This window comes from Xenia sp. Carnegie-2017, unplaced genomic scaffold, assembly GCF_021976095.1.
Source record: "Xenia sp. Carnegie-2017 unplaced genomic scaffold, XeniaSp_v1 HiC_scaffold_6, whole genome shotgun sequence".
Taxonomy (NCBI): Eukaryota; Metazoa; Cnidaria; class Anthozoa; order Malacalcyonacea; family Xeniidae; genus Xenia; species Xenia sp. Carnegie-2017.
Window position 1 is genome coordinate 18,830,784 of NW_025813526.1, and position 19,744 is coordinate 18,850,527.

The window sequence follows — 19,744 nt, forward strand, 5'->3', positions numbered from 1 at the left end:
TTTGGCCCAAAAATGTTTCTCTACTTGAGTCAGTTAATTGAACCTTATATCAAAAGCAGTTCAGCACAACAATCACCATATGCAATCAAATTTCGTAAGTTCGACGTAAAGGCATTTCTTTCATTTTTTTCGTAATCCTCGATTTATGCGATATGTAATGACATTTAGTAGCCTTCAACAATCAGTTATTACACACTTATCCATAAAAAAACGCAATATTATCTCAAAATACTGTATTACTAGCAGCAATTGCTATATAAACACAAGATAAAATTTCAAAACTAGGAACCAAAATGGCGGAAATTGATCAGGTGATTAATATTGCCCAATCAACGTAAGCTATACGGATAACAATAGATGTCCCAACTCTTATACTATAGAGGGCTCTGGAAATACGTCCTTTGGCCGCCATTTTTTTTGCATCCTCGCCCCAGTAAAGTTAGCCGCTCCAGTTATTATAGAACTCAATGGTGTGGACGAATCCTATGGTACCTTCACAGTAGTTGTTGGTTTCGAGTACTCGTACCCCATAGAGAAAATTCACGATTAAAAGAAAGCGGGATAGGTAAATACCTGTCAAGAATAAGTAACTATAATCATTATAGTGTTGTATGTAACGGTTGGTGTTATACTTATAGTAAGTAATGCAATTTGACTAGAATAATACATGTCATTAAACGACAAAAGCAAATATATGTTACTCCAGACTTTTATGGGGGATTTTCCACACTCATATAACGTGATAAACTGTATTAAATGTTTTAAAAGATAATTTGTGATTGTCAATATGTCCTTTTGTAGTAGTTTTTAAAAAATGTACACTAGTCATAAGTCATTCCCTACATCCAATTTGGACAAGGTCTAGGTTTTTTTGACTCATTGTTGGCTTTAGTTTAGATTCCTCTCATAGAACTTATACACCAATGACCAAAATGGCAACAATTTGAAAAAAACTACATTAGATGTATCAAGCATGAAATGAAATGCATGGAATACATCTTCCTAGTAAAATTATTGAACATGCTGCTTAAGGAAATTTGAGGAACTCTTTAATTTTGTGGTTTTAGATTCTATGGCTAATGATGAGTACCCACTAAGCCATGTTTTCTGTACTACGGGTCAGAGAATTTTCTTATGGGAAATCAAAATTTAAAATTATTCATTATAGAACCATTTTAGTTCATCAATGAACACAACTATAATTACTGGCCCATTGCTTCATATGGAATGTGGTTATTGCATATAAATAAAGCAATAACGGCTTTGTACAAATGAAATTTGAAAATTAAGTGTTATTTGTAGACTCTATGACAAGGGTTGCTAGAAGTTTCTTGTCATAGTAGATACAACAGCATTAGCTGCCATCTCAACATATATATCTTTATATAGCAAAGACAGTATCAACAAGGAAGATAAAGACCTTGCTTCCACAGATATCATACAGGTATATACGAATAATAAACTGATTATAAAATGGAACTAGAAAATATTATTTCAAATTGTTCTTTGGCCATTTTTTATTGTATTTTGCTGTAGTTTTGGTTGAATTACCTCCTTTTGTAATCAAAATTGTGATGTATGACTTCAATAAAAAACTCTAGAAATATCCCTTTAATTTACCACTTGAAAATTTGATGAATTTATTTTGATATATTTTGGTGCATGGGTAAAACATTGCTTCATTTTTCAAATTAGTTAGCTATATACAGTCTTCATCCCAATGATGTGAACAATAGATTAACAATTGTAAATAATATCTACACATTAGGAAATTAAAAACAAAGGATGCATGTCAAAACTGTGGAACTTTCTTTGATTTGTTTGGTGTTACACTAGGATTGGAACTAGAAAATATATGACAAGGCATTTTCATTTTTATTTTCATTCTTGTATGGCTGGCCAAGTGAACTCGTGCTGGCAAATTTCATTTTAAAATGCAAAATGTGACATGGTACTTATATTTGTTTTATTATAATCATTACTTTGAAATTAGAGTCTGCCATTTAATTTTTGAATTGGCAGTTCAAAATTTTCACCTGCCACCTCTTTTTGGCAATTAGCAGCCAGTGATTTCAACACCTATGTCCCATTTACCAGTGTAAAATTTAAATTTCTTTTTTGTTGTTTATAGAATATTAAAATAAATATTTAATATCTAAAACACCAAATTGTTGCAACAAGCAATAACAAAAACTAAAAAGTATTTTATCGCTCATGTTGTTAAGAAATTCTTTGTAAATACAGATAGGGTTTAGGTAATTCAGATTGCATTACTTGAAGATAAAATATGTGAATTTAAACTATTGAAAGGCACAGAGAGATGGGGAGTGAGACTTGCGAGTGTTTTCAATAAAATTGTCAAAATATACAGTCTCCAGATTGTTACTGAATTAGCAACTGGAAAGTTGAGAGGAGTTTTCCAACACATATTTTATTTATCCACGTTCTTCATGTTGTGTTTCCTCATATTTTAGACACCACAATATAAAAGAGTTAAACGAACCAACTTCCACCAAGGCTTGTAATATTTGATTTGTTTATGTTTAAAGTAGACGGTACGCCACCTAGGCGAGTTTCAAGTTGGATAGACGGTAGCTCGTCATTGGGACGAGCTGCTAGCTGGGTAAAACAGACGGCTTTGAAAACTGTGAATGCATTTCATTCGTTTTGTGAACGATATTGGCGAGATGATGTAGAGGGGAAGAAGACGCCATACAAACAATATCCTCAGAATTTAAGGATATGTCCACACGTCAGGTACGTAAGAACTACTGCTGATGGGACAGTTTAGAAGATATCTCGATTAATCGTTGAACTTGTGTAATGGGGACAGCGACTTGTACGTAGTAATTTACTTTGAGACAGACAGGATCTGTTTGCTTTTTTTCAAACTTTTTTTCACTATTACACAAATTGTCAAAGCAAGCTTGATGGCAACTTGTCGTATCTCGTTTTTCATTGACTTCAAAGTTTTCCCCCATTTAGCGTGTTTTTAACTCTCCAGTTGATTTTTTTTCTTTAAAAACATGTAGAGAGGTTCATTCTAATCAACGTGATAATGAAGAGCGATTTTCCAATGGCGCCGGAAACCTCTTGACGAAAGCTACATTGTATTCTCAAACATCGCAAAATGGGACATTCTCGCGAAAAGTTTATGATCCTTCAAAATATGCCAACGATCCTGTCGAGGAGCACTCGCGGGAAGAAACCAGACCTGTTTCCTCTTTCGCTCACGTCAACATCGTGAAGTGGAAGTTTCAAGGAAGCCCGCGTTCTCAAGGCATGAAAATCCCGTACAAATGAAACCTAAACCACCGAAACTTCCAATATCTTTTGCCTATCAATTGAAACCGCCATCAAGGGCAGTAGATAATGTAAGTTTACACTGTAAACATTTTCTTTTGTGCCTAATTTCCTCCATTATGTACGCTAGTCTCATTTACCCATCTCCACACTAGATTTATACAAAATAACAATAAACGCCTCTCTATAGCTTGTATATCGAAAAAGATGCGAGTAGAATAATATGTTATTGTTTAAAGTTTAAGTCTTCTGCATGTATGAACTTATATTAGTTTAACCTGATCTGTTCAATAGGATCACGATATAAAGAATGAACAATGTGCTACCACTTTCTTGAGCACTTAAAATGACTACAATTATGTTAATCACACGCGTAATAAAAATTCGCTACCCAAAAAAATTCAATAGAGTGACCCCACTGCACATAATGTTCAGTTGTGGTTCCAGCAGGGATTTTTAGCTGAGGGGCTCCTTGGATTAGCGAGCACCGAAAGTTTACATAGAATCGTAACATGTTTCTGGATGTAGATCGTCCAGGTTAGTAGAGTCCTGAGAAGAACTGTTCGTATTGATGTTTACTGGCGTTTCGCCAACCTTAGCGGTAGTCATCTTCAGAGTCAAGTGAGGAGAAAACGTCAGGTTATCCGTATTTGTCTTTATTTGTCATACATCATCCTGTATACAAAATAGGATACGATGACTTAGAAGACGACAATCGCTAAGGTTGTCAAAACGTCAGTCAAAGTTAACGCTAACAGTCGTTCTCAAGAGTCTACTGACCTGGACAATCTACATTTACAAATAAGTAATAGTTATATTTATAGTTAGTAAATTCATCTTTTTATGTGTTTCCTATACTGTTGAAACCTGTATAATAGATCTTAAGCACGTGTTACAACATGCAAATGTTATAGTGGAGCAAATATGCGCTAAAAGTGTTCGCTTTCTTTTCAAAGCACCAACTTTTCAAACTGTATTTCACACTTTTCGTAGGTTGTACGCCTTCGTACAAAGCTTATAGCCATTTATGCTAAGTATTATAGCGTCAATGCCAGGAAAACAATTACAGTTGATGATGAGGATGAAAGAAAATTAAAAGCCGCTTCTCCAAGGTATATTTGTATTCCCAAGAAACATGAGCTACAATGTTTGTGATCTGGCACATCTCATAGAGCTTTACAGCTTATCGACGTATTATTTGTTGTCATCTTAATGCCGAAACTTGTAAAAGAATACCACACGATTTATTAACTCTGAAATAGTCTGATATAATCTGCAAGTTGTGTTATTTGATGAATAGTATTGAGAGTATTTAATTCGTGTGATTTTGTTTCAGTAAATCGCTCCATGAGAAACCGCTTCTGAAATCAACTAATGCAAAGTCGGTCAATTTTCCTTCGTCACAGGACAGAGAATTGCAAAAATCGTCTACAACTTTTCGAAAGCAACCATTGGCGATGGCTGTTGAGGAAAAATCAAAAGTGATTCCTGAAAATTTCTCAAAAGGTTTGCTTCTGTTTCTTGTTTTTATAGCTTGTCGCAATGACTGTTGCTAAATCTTACATTTAAATGTTTTCTAATTTATGTATGTATGTATGTATACATACGCTGTTGTACTTCTCAGAATTCTTGTATTTATGTGTGTAAAATGTAGGTACGTAAAATACGTGCGATTGGTGTTTTATCTGTTTGCATTTCTGTTTTGTCTGGTTAAATTGCTGTTTTATCATTGAAACTTTTAGGAATCGCCAATGTTGAAAAAACCTCGAGCCGTTCTTCACCAAGGTACACATTTTTGTTTGACGTTTTTATAATTTCATAATGCCTGTACTCGATGTATGATTATTATTTGTTACTCTCGTCATGACCGTTGCTGCTCGAAAGAACTTCAAAGTTTTGTTATTTTTCTCGTGTAGGTCTTTTGATTTGTTAAATGATCACTGGATAAAGAAATGGTTAGACTTATTAACTTGTTTTAGTGCTTTCCTTCATGAGTAGACTTTATACGGTTCACAATTAGAAACTTGCATTTACGTACTCAGAGGATAGCATTAAACTACACATGCGAGTCCTCGACCTTCTTTGTTGAGAATTAATTTTACGAATAGTTAGAAAATGGCTTTTGCCTGCCTCAATTCATGTTTTGTTGGTTGTATATCACTCCTACGTAAGTCATGTGAAACTACATTTCTTGTGCATTTTCAGTACTTATGTGTAACTTCATATGCAGTGCTTTCAAACCTTGACAACTGTTGATTTCATGAACTTAAGTTACGTATTTGTGTAAACGGCAAAATAGATTTTCTTAATACTTAGGAGAGAGACCTTGAGTGCAGAGTCTTTAGAACAACAACGAATGATTGCTAAAGAAAAACTTCGACTTGAAGCCATACCTGAAGAGGTATATTTTCCTATGCTTTTTCGCTATCCTAAATGAACGATTCCGCATGTAATACGTCATAACGGAAGTAAATTAGCACGAAACCCCGTTTCATTAGACCATGTACATACTCAGTAATTTGCTGCATATTATAACAGTGATAACACTGATCATAGACAAATACGTTGATGAGATATTTCACAAAAGGATGATGAACGAATTCTTTGTTTGCAATTGTAAGATTAAAACATGCCCTTTTAATCTTATTTCTAATTCTACAATTGCTACAGTACCGACCTCGAGTAATTTTTGAGAGTTACTTCGATTCACTCGCAAACAGCGAGTCATTTATTCACTCGCAAACTTCTCATACTCGTGAGTGACTCGCAACTGCATTGCAAGCCACTCTCTCAATCGCAACTTATCACTCTTGAGTTACGTCATGTTACTCGAGGTTGGTATCCTACGTATTACATGTAACTAGAGTATTTAGAGTACGTAGGTCGTTATATCTATGTCAATTTTTTGTAACATTTACTGTGAACTGTTTTTGTCTCACGTGCTATTTTACCTTTAGAAAGATGATTTGGAAATCATATCCCAACAGGTATGTAAGCGTTTTTTGTTGCATTTCCTCATTAATCAAGTTTAGATTTTTTATTATTTTTGTATTGAATGTACTCAGGTGAAAGATAGAATGTTCGGTAAACAGAAAATTGAACAGGAAAAGGTACGATAATGAATACATAAATGAACAAAAAATGTTTTTCTACATTATATTATGATAAAATCTCTAGTCATGCAGTTCTGTACCTATTACACAAAAAATGACGTCTTATTTTGTTGAATCTCGTGCAAAATATCGTGTTATAATCACTTTGAAAATGTCATTGAGATTTTTCTTTTGGATCTAGTTCGGCCAAATCCCTGCTAATACATAGTTACGTTGATTCGATGATATATTAATTTTATCGCTGTTTTTTAGATCTATGCGCTTCCAGAGCTGACAGATGAAATGAATCGCGTTGTAAGTTGATGTACTTCATGTCTGACTGACATTACATTATACGACCTGTGATAAACATCACGTGATAATTGACACATACGTGGATTATTATTACGTTATGCTATTCCAATCCCATATATGCTTCGCTCTACATGTGTGTCGCAATCCCAATCTGTCATACTATATCCTTCACTCTGCATGTTTGTTTCAATCCCAACCTGTCATGCCATATCCTTCACTCTGCATGTTTGTTTCAATCCCAACCTGTCATGCCATATCCTTCACTCTGCATGTTTGTTTCAATCCCAAACTGTCATGCCATATCCTTCACTCTGCATGTTTGTTTCAATCCCAACCTGTCATACTATATCCTTCACTCTGCATGTTTGTTTCAATCCCAACCTGTCATGCCATATCCTTCACTCTGCATGTTTGTTTCAATCCCAACCTGTCATGCCATATCCTTCACTCTGCATGTTTGTTTCAATCCCAAACTGTCGTGCCATATCCTTCACTCTGCATGTTTGTTTCAATCCCAACCTGTCATGCCATATCCTTCACTCTGCATGTTTGTTTCAATCCCAACCTGTCATGCCATATCCTTCACTCTGCATGTTTGTTTCAATCCCAACTTGTCATGCCATATCCTTCACTCTTAATGTGTTTTCAATCCCAACCTGTCATGCTATATCCTTCACTGCATGTGTGTTGCAATCCCAACCTGTCATGCTATATCCTTCACTCTGCATGTTTGTTTCAATCCCAACCTGTCGTGCCATATCCTTTACTCTGCATGTTTGTTCAATCTTAACCTGTCATGCCATATCCTTCACTCTGCATGTTTGTTTCAATCCCAAACTGTCATGCCATATCCTTCACTCTGCATGTGTGTTTCAATTCCAACCTGTCATGCTATATCCTTCACTCTGCATGTTTGTTTCAATCCCAACCTGTCATGCCATATCCTTCACTCTGCATGTGTGTTTCAATCCCAAACTGTCATGCCATATCCTTCACTCTGCATGTGTGTTTCAATCCCAAACTGTCATGCCATATCCTTCACTCTGCATGTGTGTTTCAATCCCAACCTGTCGTGCCATATCCTTCACTCTGCATGTTTGTTTCAATCCCAACCTGTCATGCCATATCCTTTACTCTGCATGTGTGTTTCAATCCCAACTTGTCATGCCATATCCTTCACTCTCCATGTGTGTTTCAATCCCAACCTGTCATGCCATATCCTTCACTCTGCATGTGTGTTTCAATCCCAACTTGTCATGCTATATCCTTCACTCTGCATGTGTGTTGCAATCCCAACCTGTCATGCTATATCCTTCACTCTGCATGTTTGTTTCAATCCCAACCTGTCATGCCATATCGTTCACTCTGCATGTGTGTTTCAATCCCAACCTGTCATGCCATATCCTTCACTCTGCATGTTTGTTGCAATCCCAACCTGTCATGCCATATCCTTCACTCTGCATGTGTGTTGCAATCCCAACCTGTCATGCTATATCCTTTACTCTGCATGTGAGTTGCCATCGTAATCATTCACGCTCGCTATATATTCCACATCGCGGTACAATCCCGAATGAATGTTTCTCATTTTTAGATTGACAAGGCCCTGGGTCATGGTGCATACAATGAGCTTCTCGTGGAGCTTTCTATTGGTCGGATGACTAGAGCTGACATCATAACGTTGAGACCTCAAGCATGGCTTAACGACGAGGTCGTGAACGCATATTTCCATATGATTGCCGAGCGCAGTAAAAAAACTGGAGTTAGCGTTCATGCTTTTAATACATTTTTTTATCCAAAACTGATTAAAACTGGTCATACAAGTTTGCAGCGCTGGACTAAAAAAGTTGATTTATTTTCGTTGGACATCGTGTTAATACCGATTCATCTTGGTATGCACTGGTGCTTGGCGGTAAGTTGGATTACAAGGTTCTTTCAACCCAAATTACAGTGATAAAAGTAATATATTGGAGAGAAAGTTATCTTTTGGATCTTTATCCACCTTCTGTGCAACCCCCACCCTGAAGTTTGCACGCGGCAACATGTGCTAAGTGTACGGGGTAGACTTAGTTCTATGAAGCTTGAGAGTTTTTTCTGCTTTCATGCATTTTGCAAAATTGTTAATAGAAATTTGTAATATTCTTAACTTTATACAAACTTTAGTTGTACTTACGTAGAGCGCTCTCACAAACACAAAAGGATTGTTTTAGTCTTCGAGTAAAATTGATATTTATTTGGTAGTATTCTACGTAGTTCCACTTCTAATAACTACTTCATTTTCACCGTATTCGGTGAAAGTAAAATAGTTACTTCATCATTATTTTGAACACTCCTATCTGCAGATTTCTGTAATGTTACAGTTTGAGGCCTTTTCTAGCAAATAGTCTAGTGTATGACAACGAATTTATTCTGAGCTACAAATTAATTACAGCTTTCTTTGCTATGTGGAGAAACAATCTTCGCTAACTAGAAATGTTTGAGAATATGATGATTATGGTGTAGAAAAACGCATTAAAAAGCATGTGCTAATCTGATAACATTAAATGACCGGGGCATGAAACGATTTGTGCGGGAAAGCCTTTGAAGTTTTATTCTCGCAAAAGTATGCTATTTCTGTCCTCATACATATCATCAAAATATTATTTACACACGAATATCTTTTTTGGTTTATAGTTAATTGTTTGTGTTTCTCTTTTATATCCATAGGTTATTGACTTGAAAGAAAAAACATTTACTTACTACGACTCTTTAAAGGGAGATAATCAGAATTGCATCCAGGCTTTACGGTTAGAATTTCATTTATATTCCTATTAAACGTTTGGGAAAAATGTATGGAAAACGTATTGCGTACTTCTATTTTGTTTTATATATGTGTTTATAGATGTACGTGTTGTATATAGACGTGAAATTTTCATACAATACAATTAGTACGAAAATTAATGTATATATACCCAATTTCATTAATTTTTACACAAAAAGAAAGTAGTTGATTGTAACGTATTCAATCAGTTTCATACTTAATTTTAATCCGAAACTATTCATGATGCGTTTTATGTGTACAGTGACTATATTTGCGCGGAAAGTTTGGATAAAAAGAAAACAATATTTGATCTAACTGGATGGAGAAACGACAGTCCTAAGGTAAGTAACGTTTTCTCATTTAAAAAATCCACTTTTGACGTTGATGAAATATCAACGATTTTTTCTGCACCACATGGTACCATTGTATGAAATTGTTTCCATGCAGTTCTGAGAGGTGCAGCTAGGTGCTAAATTCCAGGTTTCTGTACGCTCTTTTCATTGCTTTAGAGTGGCAGCGGAGTTCAGAGAATATGGGTTTCGCTGTTGCAAACACTGTTTTTACATATCTGCATGTACACTCATCTACAGTGTCAGAACCTTTTCACATGTTATGTTATGATTGTACTACAACAAACATCCATACGCACAATTTGTCGAATGGTTAATTTTTTTCTTTTGATTTCTAAGTTTAAAAAAAATAACACGATCTCATATAAACTGTTTTGTATTGCTAATTTCACATGTCACGGAACATATGATGAGTTATTTCCCACACACAGAATTATAAATTCGATCAACAAATTAAACAGCTCCGTAGACTGAGCTTCATTGAACCTTGTATTGCATTTGCAAAGGGGTTATTTTTCGTTTGCGCTTCATTATCATTTATATTTTGAGTTTTACGTTACTAAAAGCATGCTTTACTTTATAGGATATACCTGAGCAACTAAATGGCTGTGACTGTGGGGTTTTTGCTTGTCAGGTACATACATAAATAGTCGTGTTGTGTCACCTTTCCTTACTTCAAATACGATGAAGAACTCCATATTTTCTTGCGCATTCTCATCTCATTGTTTCTTTTTTAGTACGCTGAATGTGTTTCTCGACGTTCATCATTTAATTTTACTCAGGTTAGTCAATTTACAGACTATATCTAGTTATAGAAAAGCTTTTAGCCTGAAGATTAAACCTTTTTATCAATGTAATGAATCATTCCATCTGCATTTGGAATGATTGTTGTCTTCATCTGTCTTTCGATTGAGTTCACCTTCAGAAAGGCTTGATAATACAATGAATGTTTCGATATGGGGCTCAATTTGTTGTTTGTTTATATGTCTCAAGACTGTGTTCAATGTCAAAACTGCTTGATATTTCGTTGTACACACGTTTTAAGAGTTGAATTTCAGAACAACTTGATTACGTAATTCAATTTAAGGAGTTTAACGAAACTTAGCTTAGTTTTGATAGTTTTGTTTTATTTTGACTTACTTTTTTGTTGAATTTTTTTTTGGGGGGGGGGAGGGGGTGGCCACAACTATAAACGAAAGTTTTTGAATAACTAAAGATGGTTGTTTGAAGAGTATAAAAGGTATCCTCGCTTTCAAATTCTCTTCCCCCTCCCATACATACGCTCATATATCTTTTAGCAATTCATTTTAGCTGGGATTCATGGATTTTTTGCAAAATCTTCACCAGTCAGAGAAAAAATATTTTTAAAACTTCGTTTTTTCACAAACAATACTCTCTCTTAACAAAGTATTATTTTATCTAGCACGACATGCCTTACTTTCGAAGAAGAATGATTTACGAAATTTTGAGTAAGACGTTACTATGAACAAATAAAACAAAACAAAAGCAAGTTGATCATTTTGAACGTACGTTTGTATACATTGAATTGGATTATTGCAGTAGCTAAGGATTGCTGTCACGTGACAGTTGCATCTTAGTAAATGAGTAGTGCCCATGCGCTGATGATCATTTTTACAAATATGTTAATACCAATTATAATATCATTTTCTTTAAAACGGGCGCGAAACCACAGCGAGTATTCAAAATTTTGTCAATATTTACCATGGTATGATGACGTCATGCCGTCAATAAAGTAGTGTGCTCAGCCATCATGGTCTCAAATGCACTAATTTCGTATCATTTTCCTCTCGTACGGCATTACGTCATTATCTGACTAATCATCATTTGTAAATATTGACGTAAGTATTACCAACAATTGTTGATAAAATCACTTGTGTTTTGTTCGCCTTCAAAAATAGCTAGTTTATTTATTTCAATGTCAATTTGCACATAGGCAAAATATGCGTACATCTTTCAGGGCACGTATAAATGAACAATTTCAACTAATCAGTCTTTAATCTGTTTGTAGAAATATGCAGTTTAGAAACATACGCCTATCATTATACTTTTCAACTATTTAACACTGGAGAAAACACCAGATAGTTGAACTGCTGGAAGATACTAGTAATTCCGAAGCAAAATTGGTGCTGTAATTTATAATATGATAAACTTGTTGACGAGCTTCTATATCTCTCGAAATATCTCATAACAATAACGTTGTGCGATTGGCGCATATTTAGAATCGGTGTTATTTCAATTTCGTCAAGTATGTGTGTTTTATTGAGAAATTTCCACTACAATAAAGGGAAATAGTCAAGTCACTGGAAGACGAGACTTTAACAAACTTTCTTCGGAGAAAGTGGTCGGAATCATAAGTTTAACCTTTTGGTACTTTCTCATGATTGAGTTTGAGAAGTCAATATGGCTGCCATAGGTCCTATTACCAATAATGCTCGCTCAGGTTTTTTGACAAATTTGGGGGTTTTCCCGTGCGTGACATTCATAGTGTAATAATGTTATTCCTGCCTTTAAGAGTAACTCCAATCAATCCAAAGTATTGGATATCTACTACTGTCTAAGGGTGACTTTATCTGAAAACATATGCTGTTATACTTTTCAAGACGGAAAAGTAAAGAAATAAACATGAAATACCATATCGGATAATCCTAATTTGAACGGAAATAAACTTGTTGGCAAACAACGAATCATGACATATCATAGAATTAGAAAATTAAACGAGACTTACCTGAAGTCGAAGTTTGATTGAAATTCTATGAGTTACTGTTAAGGAACTAGGAAGTCATGTGTGAGATAGAGCGCGCGATATCAAGATCAGTTTTTAAAAATTTGCGAACGTCAACATACATATTGGGAGGCAAGTAATATTTAACATCATTTGAAAAGAAGTAAGTTAGTAGTTGGGTGGGTGACTTCCTAGTTCCTGAACAGTAACTCATAGAATTCCAATCAAACTTCGACTTCAGGTAAGTCTCGTTTAATTTTCTAATTCTATTTAGTCACTGTTCTACGTCACTAGGAAGTCATGTGAGATTTTGAAGCAATGTGGGCATGAGCAATAACTAATAAGAAAACAATATAATTGAAATTTCACAATCCATGTCACATAAATGGTAGAAAGTATATCATTGCTAAAGTTCTTCGCTGCAATTGGTTTATTATAAAATGTTTGAAAAGTTTGTTCATTACGCCATGTAGCTGTATTCATAATAGTGTCCATAAAAATATTTAATGCGTTTGCCGCCGAAATTGATGCAGTTCTAGTACTGTGTGCACTGTAAACCTCAATATTTATACCAGCATCCTTTAACACGTATTTTAGCCATCGGGAAATGGTCGCTGAAGTGACCGAATGATAAGGTTTTTGATAGCTCTATAGGAGTTGTCTTGCACTATTTCGTATGGGTGCAGTGGCATTTAGATAATGGGACTAGTCATTGAATACGCATAACTCAGGCTCTGGTGGATAAGCCCGAAATTCTAAAGGAGCAGCATGCTTACAGGTTTAGATGTTTTGAGCAGTTGGTGCACATGAAAAACTATTCGATCTTCTTTCTTGTCCATATGAGAAATATCCAATGCATGAAGTGTTTGGCATCGCTGACCAGATAATAAAGCTAAAAGCATTACTGTTTTTATGTTTAATGATATCAAACTGAGATCTTTCGGAGGGTGGAGATTTCGAAGATGTTCGAATACCACTGAAACAACCCAGATCATGGCATATCTAGGAAGAGCTGATCTTGCAACAATACACCAACAATACACAAGAACAAGAACAAGAACAAGAATAAGAATACGAACAAGAACAAGAACAAGAACAAGAACAAGAATAAGAATACGAACAAGAACAAGAACAAGAACAAGATCAAAAATAAGAATAAGAGTAAGAATAAGAATAGGAATAAGAAAAAGAATAGGAAAAAGAATGAGAATAAGAATAAGAATAAGAATGAGAACAATAATAAAAATGAGAACAAGAATAAGAATGAGAACAAGAATAAGAATGAGATTAAGAATAAGAATGAGAATAGGAAAAAGAATAAGAATAAGTATAAGAATAAGAATAAGAATAAGAGTAAGAGTAAAAATAAGAAAAAGAACAAGAACAAGATCAAAAATAAGAATAAGAATAAAAATAAGAGTAAGATCAAGAATAAGAATAAGAATAAGAATAAGAGTAAAAATAAGAATAAGAATAAGAATGAGAATAAGAATAAGAATGAGAATAAGAATTAGAGTAAGAATAAGAATGAGAATAAGAATGAGAATGTTTATTTTTAAGCTTTAAGTTTAAAAAATTGTTTTGAAAATAATGGAATATTGTTTAAATTGTAAATGATAACTAAGGACTCTAAATAATTTATATAGGAAAGTAAGAAATGCAAATAAAACCTGTTATACAGTGCCATATCGTCACTGGGTGGATTCGAACCACCAACCTTTCGGCTATTAGACGAACGCGCTAACCAATTACGCCACAGAGGCATTTAGCACTGATGACATCATTTAAATATTTGTTTGATTTTATAGTATAAAAATGATTTTGCTTTTAACAAATTTCCAAAAAAGATTTGAATTCCTCACCTGCTTAAATAATATTTAAAAAGGGAAAATTTATGTGATATTTTATCGTGTTTATATGGTCGTAAGATACGCGAGATAGTCTCAAACGTACCTTTGATGTAAGGTATCGTTGCTGTTGTCACTGAGTTGTTCGTTTCGTTGGGTTCGTTGAGGTTGGTAAGTGTTGCGTTTGATAAAGTCAGAGTTATAGTTGTTTTTGTCAAAAACACGTTTGAGATAGTTGTTTTCCTTTTGTAGAGCGTCCGGTGAATCACATATGATTTGTGCACGTCTTGTTAATGTTCTGATTGTGGTGGCTTTTTGTGGTGTAGGGTTGTAAGATGATTGGTCTAGCAGTTCGTCAGTATGTGTTGGCTTGCGATAAACTGTTGTTCCTAGTTTTTGATTGTCATGTTTTACCAAACAGTCGAGAAAAGGAAGAGTTCCGTTTTCTTCGACATCTTTGGTAAATTGTATGTGGCTGTTCTGTTTGTTGATGTGGGTATGAAAGTCATCAATGTCGTCTGCATGTAGTGCTGTTTATTAACTGCTATTTATTAACCTCTAGTCTGCTATTTATTAACTTCTAGTCTGCTATTTATTAACCTGGACGATCATCATTTACAAACATGTAACGATACCCGGGTTCAAACCATTTACTTTATAGTATGTCTTTGCAAAGGAAAATGTGCTACAAGACGATGTTATTGTAGGAATAAGAATCGTCCATGTACGGAAAGTTGTGGTTGCCTAACCATGAAATGCAACAATACATGATGAAATTTTAAATTTAAAAGCCTTCAAATCTCAAATACCTCAAATCCAATTTCAATTTACTTGGCATATTTAAAATGAGTGTAATATAAACAATATTCATTAGCGAAAGTCTCCCTGTTAGGACGTCACATATGAATCTAATTAATTTGGCTGCACATTTCAAGATGACGGAACAGCCCTTGAACTAAGCAAACTTCCATTCTAAACTGCGCTTTATATATATATTTTCAAACCGGAAAAATAATGTTTTACGGAATACTAAACTGCAATGAATGATATCGCGACATAAAAAAATATATGTCCCATGTCCTTTAAAGACAACATATTGCTTTGCATAGTGATATTGTTATTGCACAATGAAGTTTTTATAAACTTCAACGTAGATGTATATAAACGTCCAAACATTACAAAAATCACTAAATATTGTCATAAACTATTTTATATACTGCTTGTGGCAGTAGTCACATTTTTAGGGATTTTCGCATTACATTTAATCAAAAACCTACTCAATATAAGCTGTATACTCGAATACAAATGAATACATGTAATAATTACAAAATAGTAAAAAACCTCACGATATTTTCCTTAACAATGATGATTTATATTAAATTGTATACCGACTTGTACCAGCACAGACAAAGTAAATATAATGTTACATAATATCCACCCAAGCATGCCGAATATCAATCTGTCTATCAGCACTCAGGGGCGGATCTAGGGTATGTCAAATCAGTCACGCGACTGATGTTTATAATTAAAAAATTATTCACCAAATTTAATGATTACAAATTTTTTTTAACATTGAATTTGCGTTCTGTAATCATTTGAATTTCATCGTCAAAATTCTGTTTAATGCATGAAAACGTATACAAATACCACCTTAGTAAACAGATCAGTGGATAAAAACATATCTAGAATTATATTAACTGGCTGACTGATAAGCGGCTTGGCTCCACTGGTTCGACCGATAACGGAGTTCAAGAACGCTTATTTAATTCATTCCAGTGGTCAATAGCCAGATCAGTGGACGATCTGGAATAATTTCGACCGATAAGCGGGGTGGCCGAAACTATAAGGGATTCCAATTGCTATTGGTTCGTTTCAATTTTTGTCTTACTGTGATTGGTTTGACCTGTTTCGACTGATAGCCAACTGAACTAACATAGTCAAGCTCACTGTCTGAATTGAATGTATGATCGTTTCATAGTAATTATCTAAAGCATATTAGAAATTAAAATACAATCAGATGGAATTATTGGAAATCTTTTACAAATTCATATTTTGACATAAATGCTGCTGTCCAAACTTTGAAATTTTTCAAGAGGGTGAAAAATTTATGGATGAATTGTAAATGCTTGGTAAAAACGATCTCGTGAGCGACTTTTTAGTCATTGATGTTCAAAAGCAAGCCAACATTGTTTTTAGTTTTCTCAGCAGAAATTTACATCCAAAATCGTAAATAAAGGACAACTGAAGTGTATGCATGAATGTAAAATATCAAAGTCAATTTATGCGAGTGTGTGATACGATTTATGTCAATATGGCGTATGGTAAGCAGATTGATGCTTCTAAAATTGTTCTTGCCGAAGGACTTTTAGCTCTGATTTCTTTCGTGCTTGGGGAATCGTGACCGTTATATGGTAGCGAAATTCTACATTCCTGCGAATATATTTCAAAGGACAAAAAATCTGTAGCCAAAAGGCGCCATACTATTATTTAATTTATCATAAACAAATGTTAGGGCTTTTCAGTATATGATCATTGATCATTCATTCATTGGACAGTTATACTACTTATTGTTTAAGATTTGAAAACTAACATTGATTACATGAGAAGCCGTGTAATTTTGAGTCTTCTGATCCATGAAGCTTTTTATTTTGAGAATATGACTGGAATGGTATTAAACCTGAGTATTTCACATACATGAAATGTTGTCCCATGTCACATATTGTCCCCTTTTCTAACTGAACACCTCATGTAGAGATGTAAAGGTGTGTTAATCTACGGCTCATACCAGATTGTTTGTTATAAATTCCAAAGGGCTATTGATGTATTAAAAGCATTTTCTATAAAGTAAAAATGTCTTTCTATGTATGCAGATAAACCTTGAAATTTGGCAAAACAGCAAAGTATTTTTCATGATCACTAGGTAATTTTTCTGATGATCATTACAATTTCTAAACTAAATTATTTCAGATTTACATTTAAACGAGCTTTGATCATATGAAAAGATATTTATCATAACCAGTAAGCATGACACATGAACCAATTTTAACATTCATGTAATTATATATTTAAAGACATGTTGGTTACATTCTGTTTGTATTTGCAAATACAATGCTACTAGTGATTGCTATATAGCACACCTTGCATATACTTACAGGAGATAATAGTCTAGTGAAATGCCTAATAAACATTTATGGCATTAAGCTGTCCTTAACTGCAAATTTTCACTCTGATAATTTTTGCTTAATCATTGGCAGAAAAAAATTTTGAGTTTTTTCTCAAAAAGTGAATTTGCTGGCACTGATGTGGAGATGGGTAAAGGGTTATAATAAACTTGCATGGTTTTAAGTCTGAGCTTTTCTATATCTATGAACTGTCACTTGTAGTACCAAATTTCTAACTTAACTAAACTCATTACATAGAGGTTTGAATGGGGGTCTCTAGGGGTCTATGCCTGACAACTTGGTAGAAATTTTTAAAGACTATATCTGTTTTTGAATAGCATTATTGTAAAATAAATTTTACGTTCCTAGACATGCTAATGAGCCATATATTTGGCATGATAATGAGCCTAAATATTTGGCAAAACATTCAAGTATTGTTCACTTCATTTTTTTTAAAAACGTAAGCAAAATGTGTTGTGTTTTACGTCAAAAACGATGCCCACAAATACATTTTGCATTGGTCTAAAACGCTGAAAATGGCATTTTCAAGGCTCTGAAATTACAAAATTCTCAGGAGAATGCCTCAGACCCCCCAGGTGCGGAGCGCCTTCGACGTTTTATGATCTGATGTTTGAAAAAATCCTATGATCCGCCCATGGAAACTTAACGTCATATGCAGAGTTATTCATCATAAAATCTCATACATGTGTTTCATATTTTCTTATATTGTAGATCCCACAAGAATGGAGTTGTGAAAGTCCCTTTACCACCTGTGTCATTCACTTCAATTACTCTTACTAGTTTGTCATTACTCATGTGTCATTGTGATTCATTGTCAAGAATTTTAATCTGTAGTTTGGATTCTTTGTCGATGTCAGTTGTTTGTTCATATAATGATGATGGGCCCCATTGTTATATGCACCCACATAAAGGTGGTCAACTGATACTCACAGAAGATCAACTCTGCACTAAACATTCTTTAAGTAATGATAAAACTAGGGTATTGAAGGGCGGTCCCTTTTCCTTCGCTTGAAGTTACCAAAACAGTGCATTGTAAATTGTAGTATACAGAAATGGCGATTCATCATATCATTAGCTTCTTTATTGGTTGATGATGCTCCTTACTTTGTGTATGGATTGGTATCGACATGTTAAAATGAACATCGCATAACGGCTTATGTACGTATGAACATTTACATTGAAGTGATTGCACTATAAAAATGGACTACATTCTACGAAGATGGAAAACAAGCGAGTGGAAAAACACGATCTATATCTTGTGGTTTGTAAGTTGAGTAGATATAAGTGTTAAAATTAACTTGTATGAGTAACTGCATGAGATAGTTAAAAAGGATCTTGATGGTCTATCTTTATATTTTGAAACTTAACCATGAAAAACACCCAACTTAAAAAAGTGTCAGTAAAAGATGTCACTTGCTGTGAGATTATAGCTGGCTTTCACTCGCTACTTTTTAGAAATTTTATTTAACGTTTATCAAGAAAATTGCAAAGATGCAAGTAGGGTTCATTGAAAAAAATGAGCATGTTAACAAACTTTCACATGTGAACATGTTATTATAATTAACATTTTCCTTTATTGTTCGATACGTACATCGAACTGAAAAAATTCTTCAGTGATTGCTTGCTCTATTTGTCAATTTAAATTCAACTTTTTTTTATAAACAGCAATTGGTCATCTACATGTCGTTCGTTTAGACTTCTGTCTTTATTGACTTAGGTATGTAAGGTGTGTTGTATGTTTCAAATAAGTTAACGCAGTTGCGTAACTTATCTTGGAAGTCAGTGAGATATAGTCAAAAAACTCGATCTTAAATTGCGACGTTGTTTATATTTCGAAATTAATGCATGACTACCCTTACAGCATAAGGTTGCGCACACATCTGCCTCGGTAAGAAACATTTTACGAGAAATAAAGTGCACTATTATTGTCCGTAAAGAAAGCAGTAGTTGTGAAGTGCTTTAGATCAATATGAGAAAGTCATGTAGTGTGACTGTATAAATTTGTCGACTTTCATGTAATCGTTACGAAAGTGAAAATACGAAATGAATGTTCATTCACGCAAACTTGCCGAAAACTGCACTTGCTCATCAACTGATGCAGTCTGTACAACGTTA

The 19,744-nt window shown here is 34.3% G+C and overlaps 1 protein-coding gene and 2 long non-coding RNA genes across 4 annotated transcripts; all 3 read left to right on the forward strand.

Moving 5' to 3' along the window:
- The first annotated feature begins 463 nt into the window (after positions 1–463).
- On the forward strand, positions 464–2,706 carry LOC124458323. 2 transcript variants are annotated; one of them, XR_006953129.1, is made up of 3 exons: positions 464–565; positions 1,390–1,444; positions 2,475–2,706. It is a non-coding gene; the product is annotated as an uncharacterized LOC124458323 (long non-coding RNA). The 2 variants fall into 2 exon arrangements; XR_006953128.1 differs by having other exon boundaries at positions 512–637.
- A 407-nt stretch (positions 2,707–3,113) lies between these two features.
- LOC124457236 (sentrin-specific protease 1-like) lies at positions 3,114–8,884 on the forward strand. Its single transcript, XM_047007517.1, has 11 exons — positions 3,114–3,374; positions 4,297–4,415; positions 4,640–4,809; positions 5,046–5,088; positions 5,220–5,258; positions 5,620–5,704; positions 6,261–6,290; positions 6,369–6,413; positions 6,669–6,710; positions 8,302–8,599; positions 8,871–8,884. Exons 1-11 carry the CDS (start codon positions 3,300–3,302, stop codon positions 8,882–8,884), a joined length of 960 nt encoding a protein of 319 aa, XP_046863473.1. The 5' UTR covers positions 3,114–3,299.
- Positions 8,885–9,412: 528 nt separating this feature from the next.
- On the forward strand, positions 9,413–10,604 carry LOC124457699. The gene is made up of 4 exons (XR_006952740.1): positions 9,413–9,493; positions 9,770–9,848; positions 10,441–10,491; positions 10,595–10,604. It is a non-coding gene; the product is annotated as an uncharacterized LOC124457699 (long non-coding RNA).
- Positions 10,605–19,744: the final 9,140 nt, after the last annotated feature.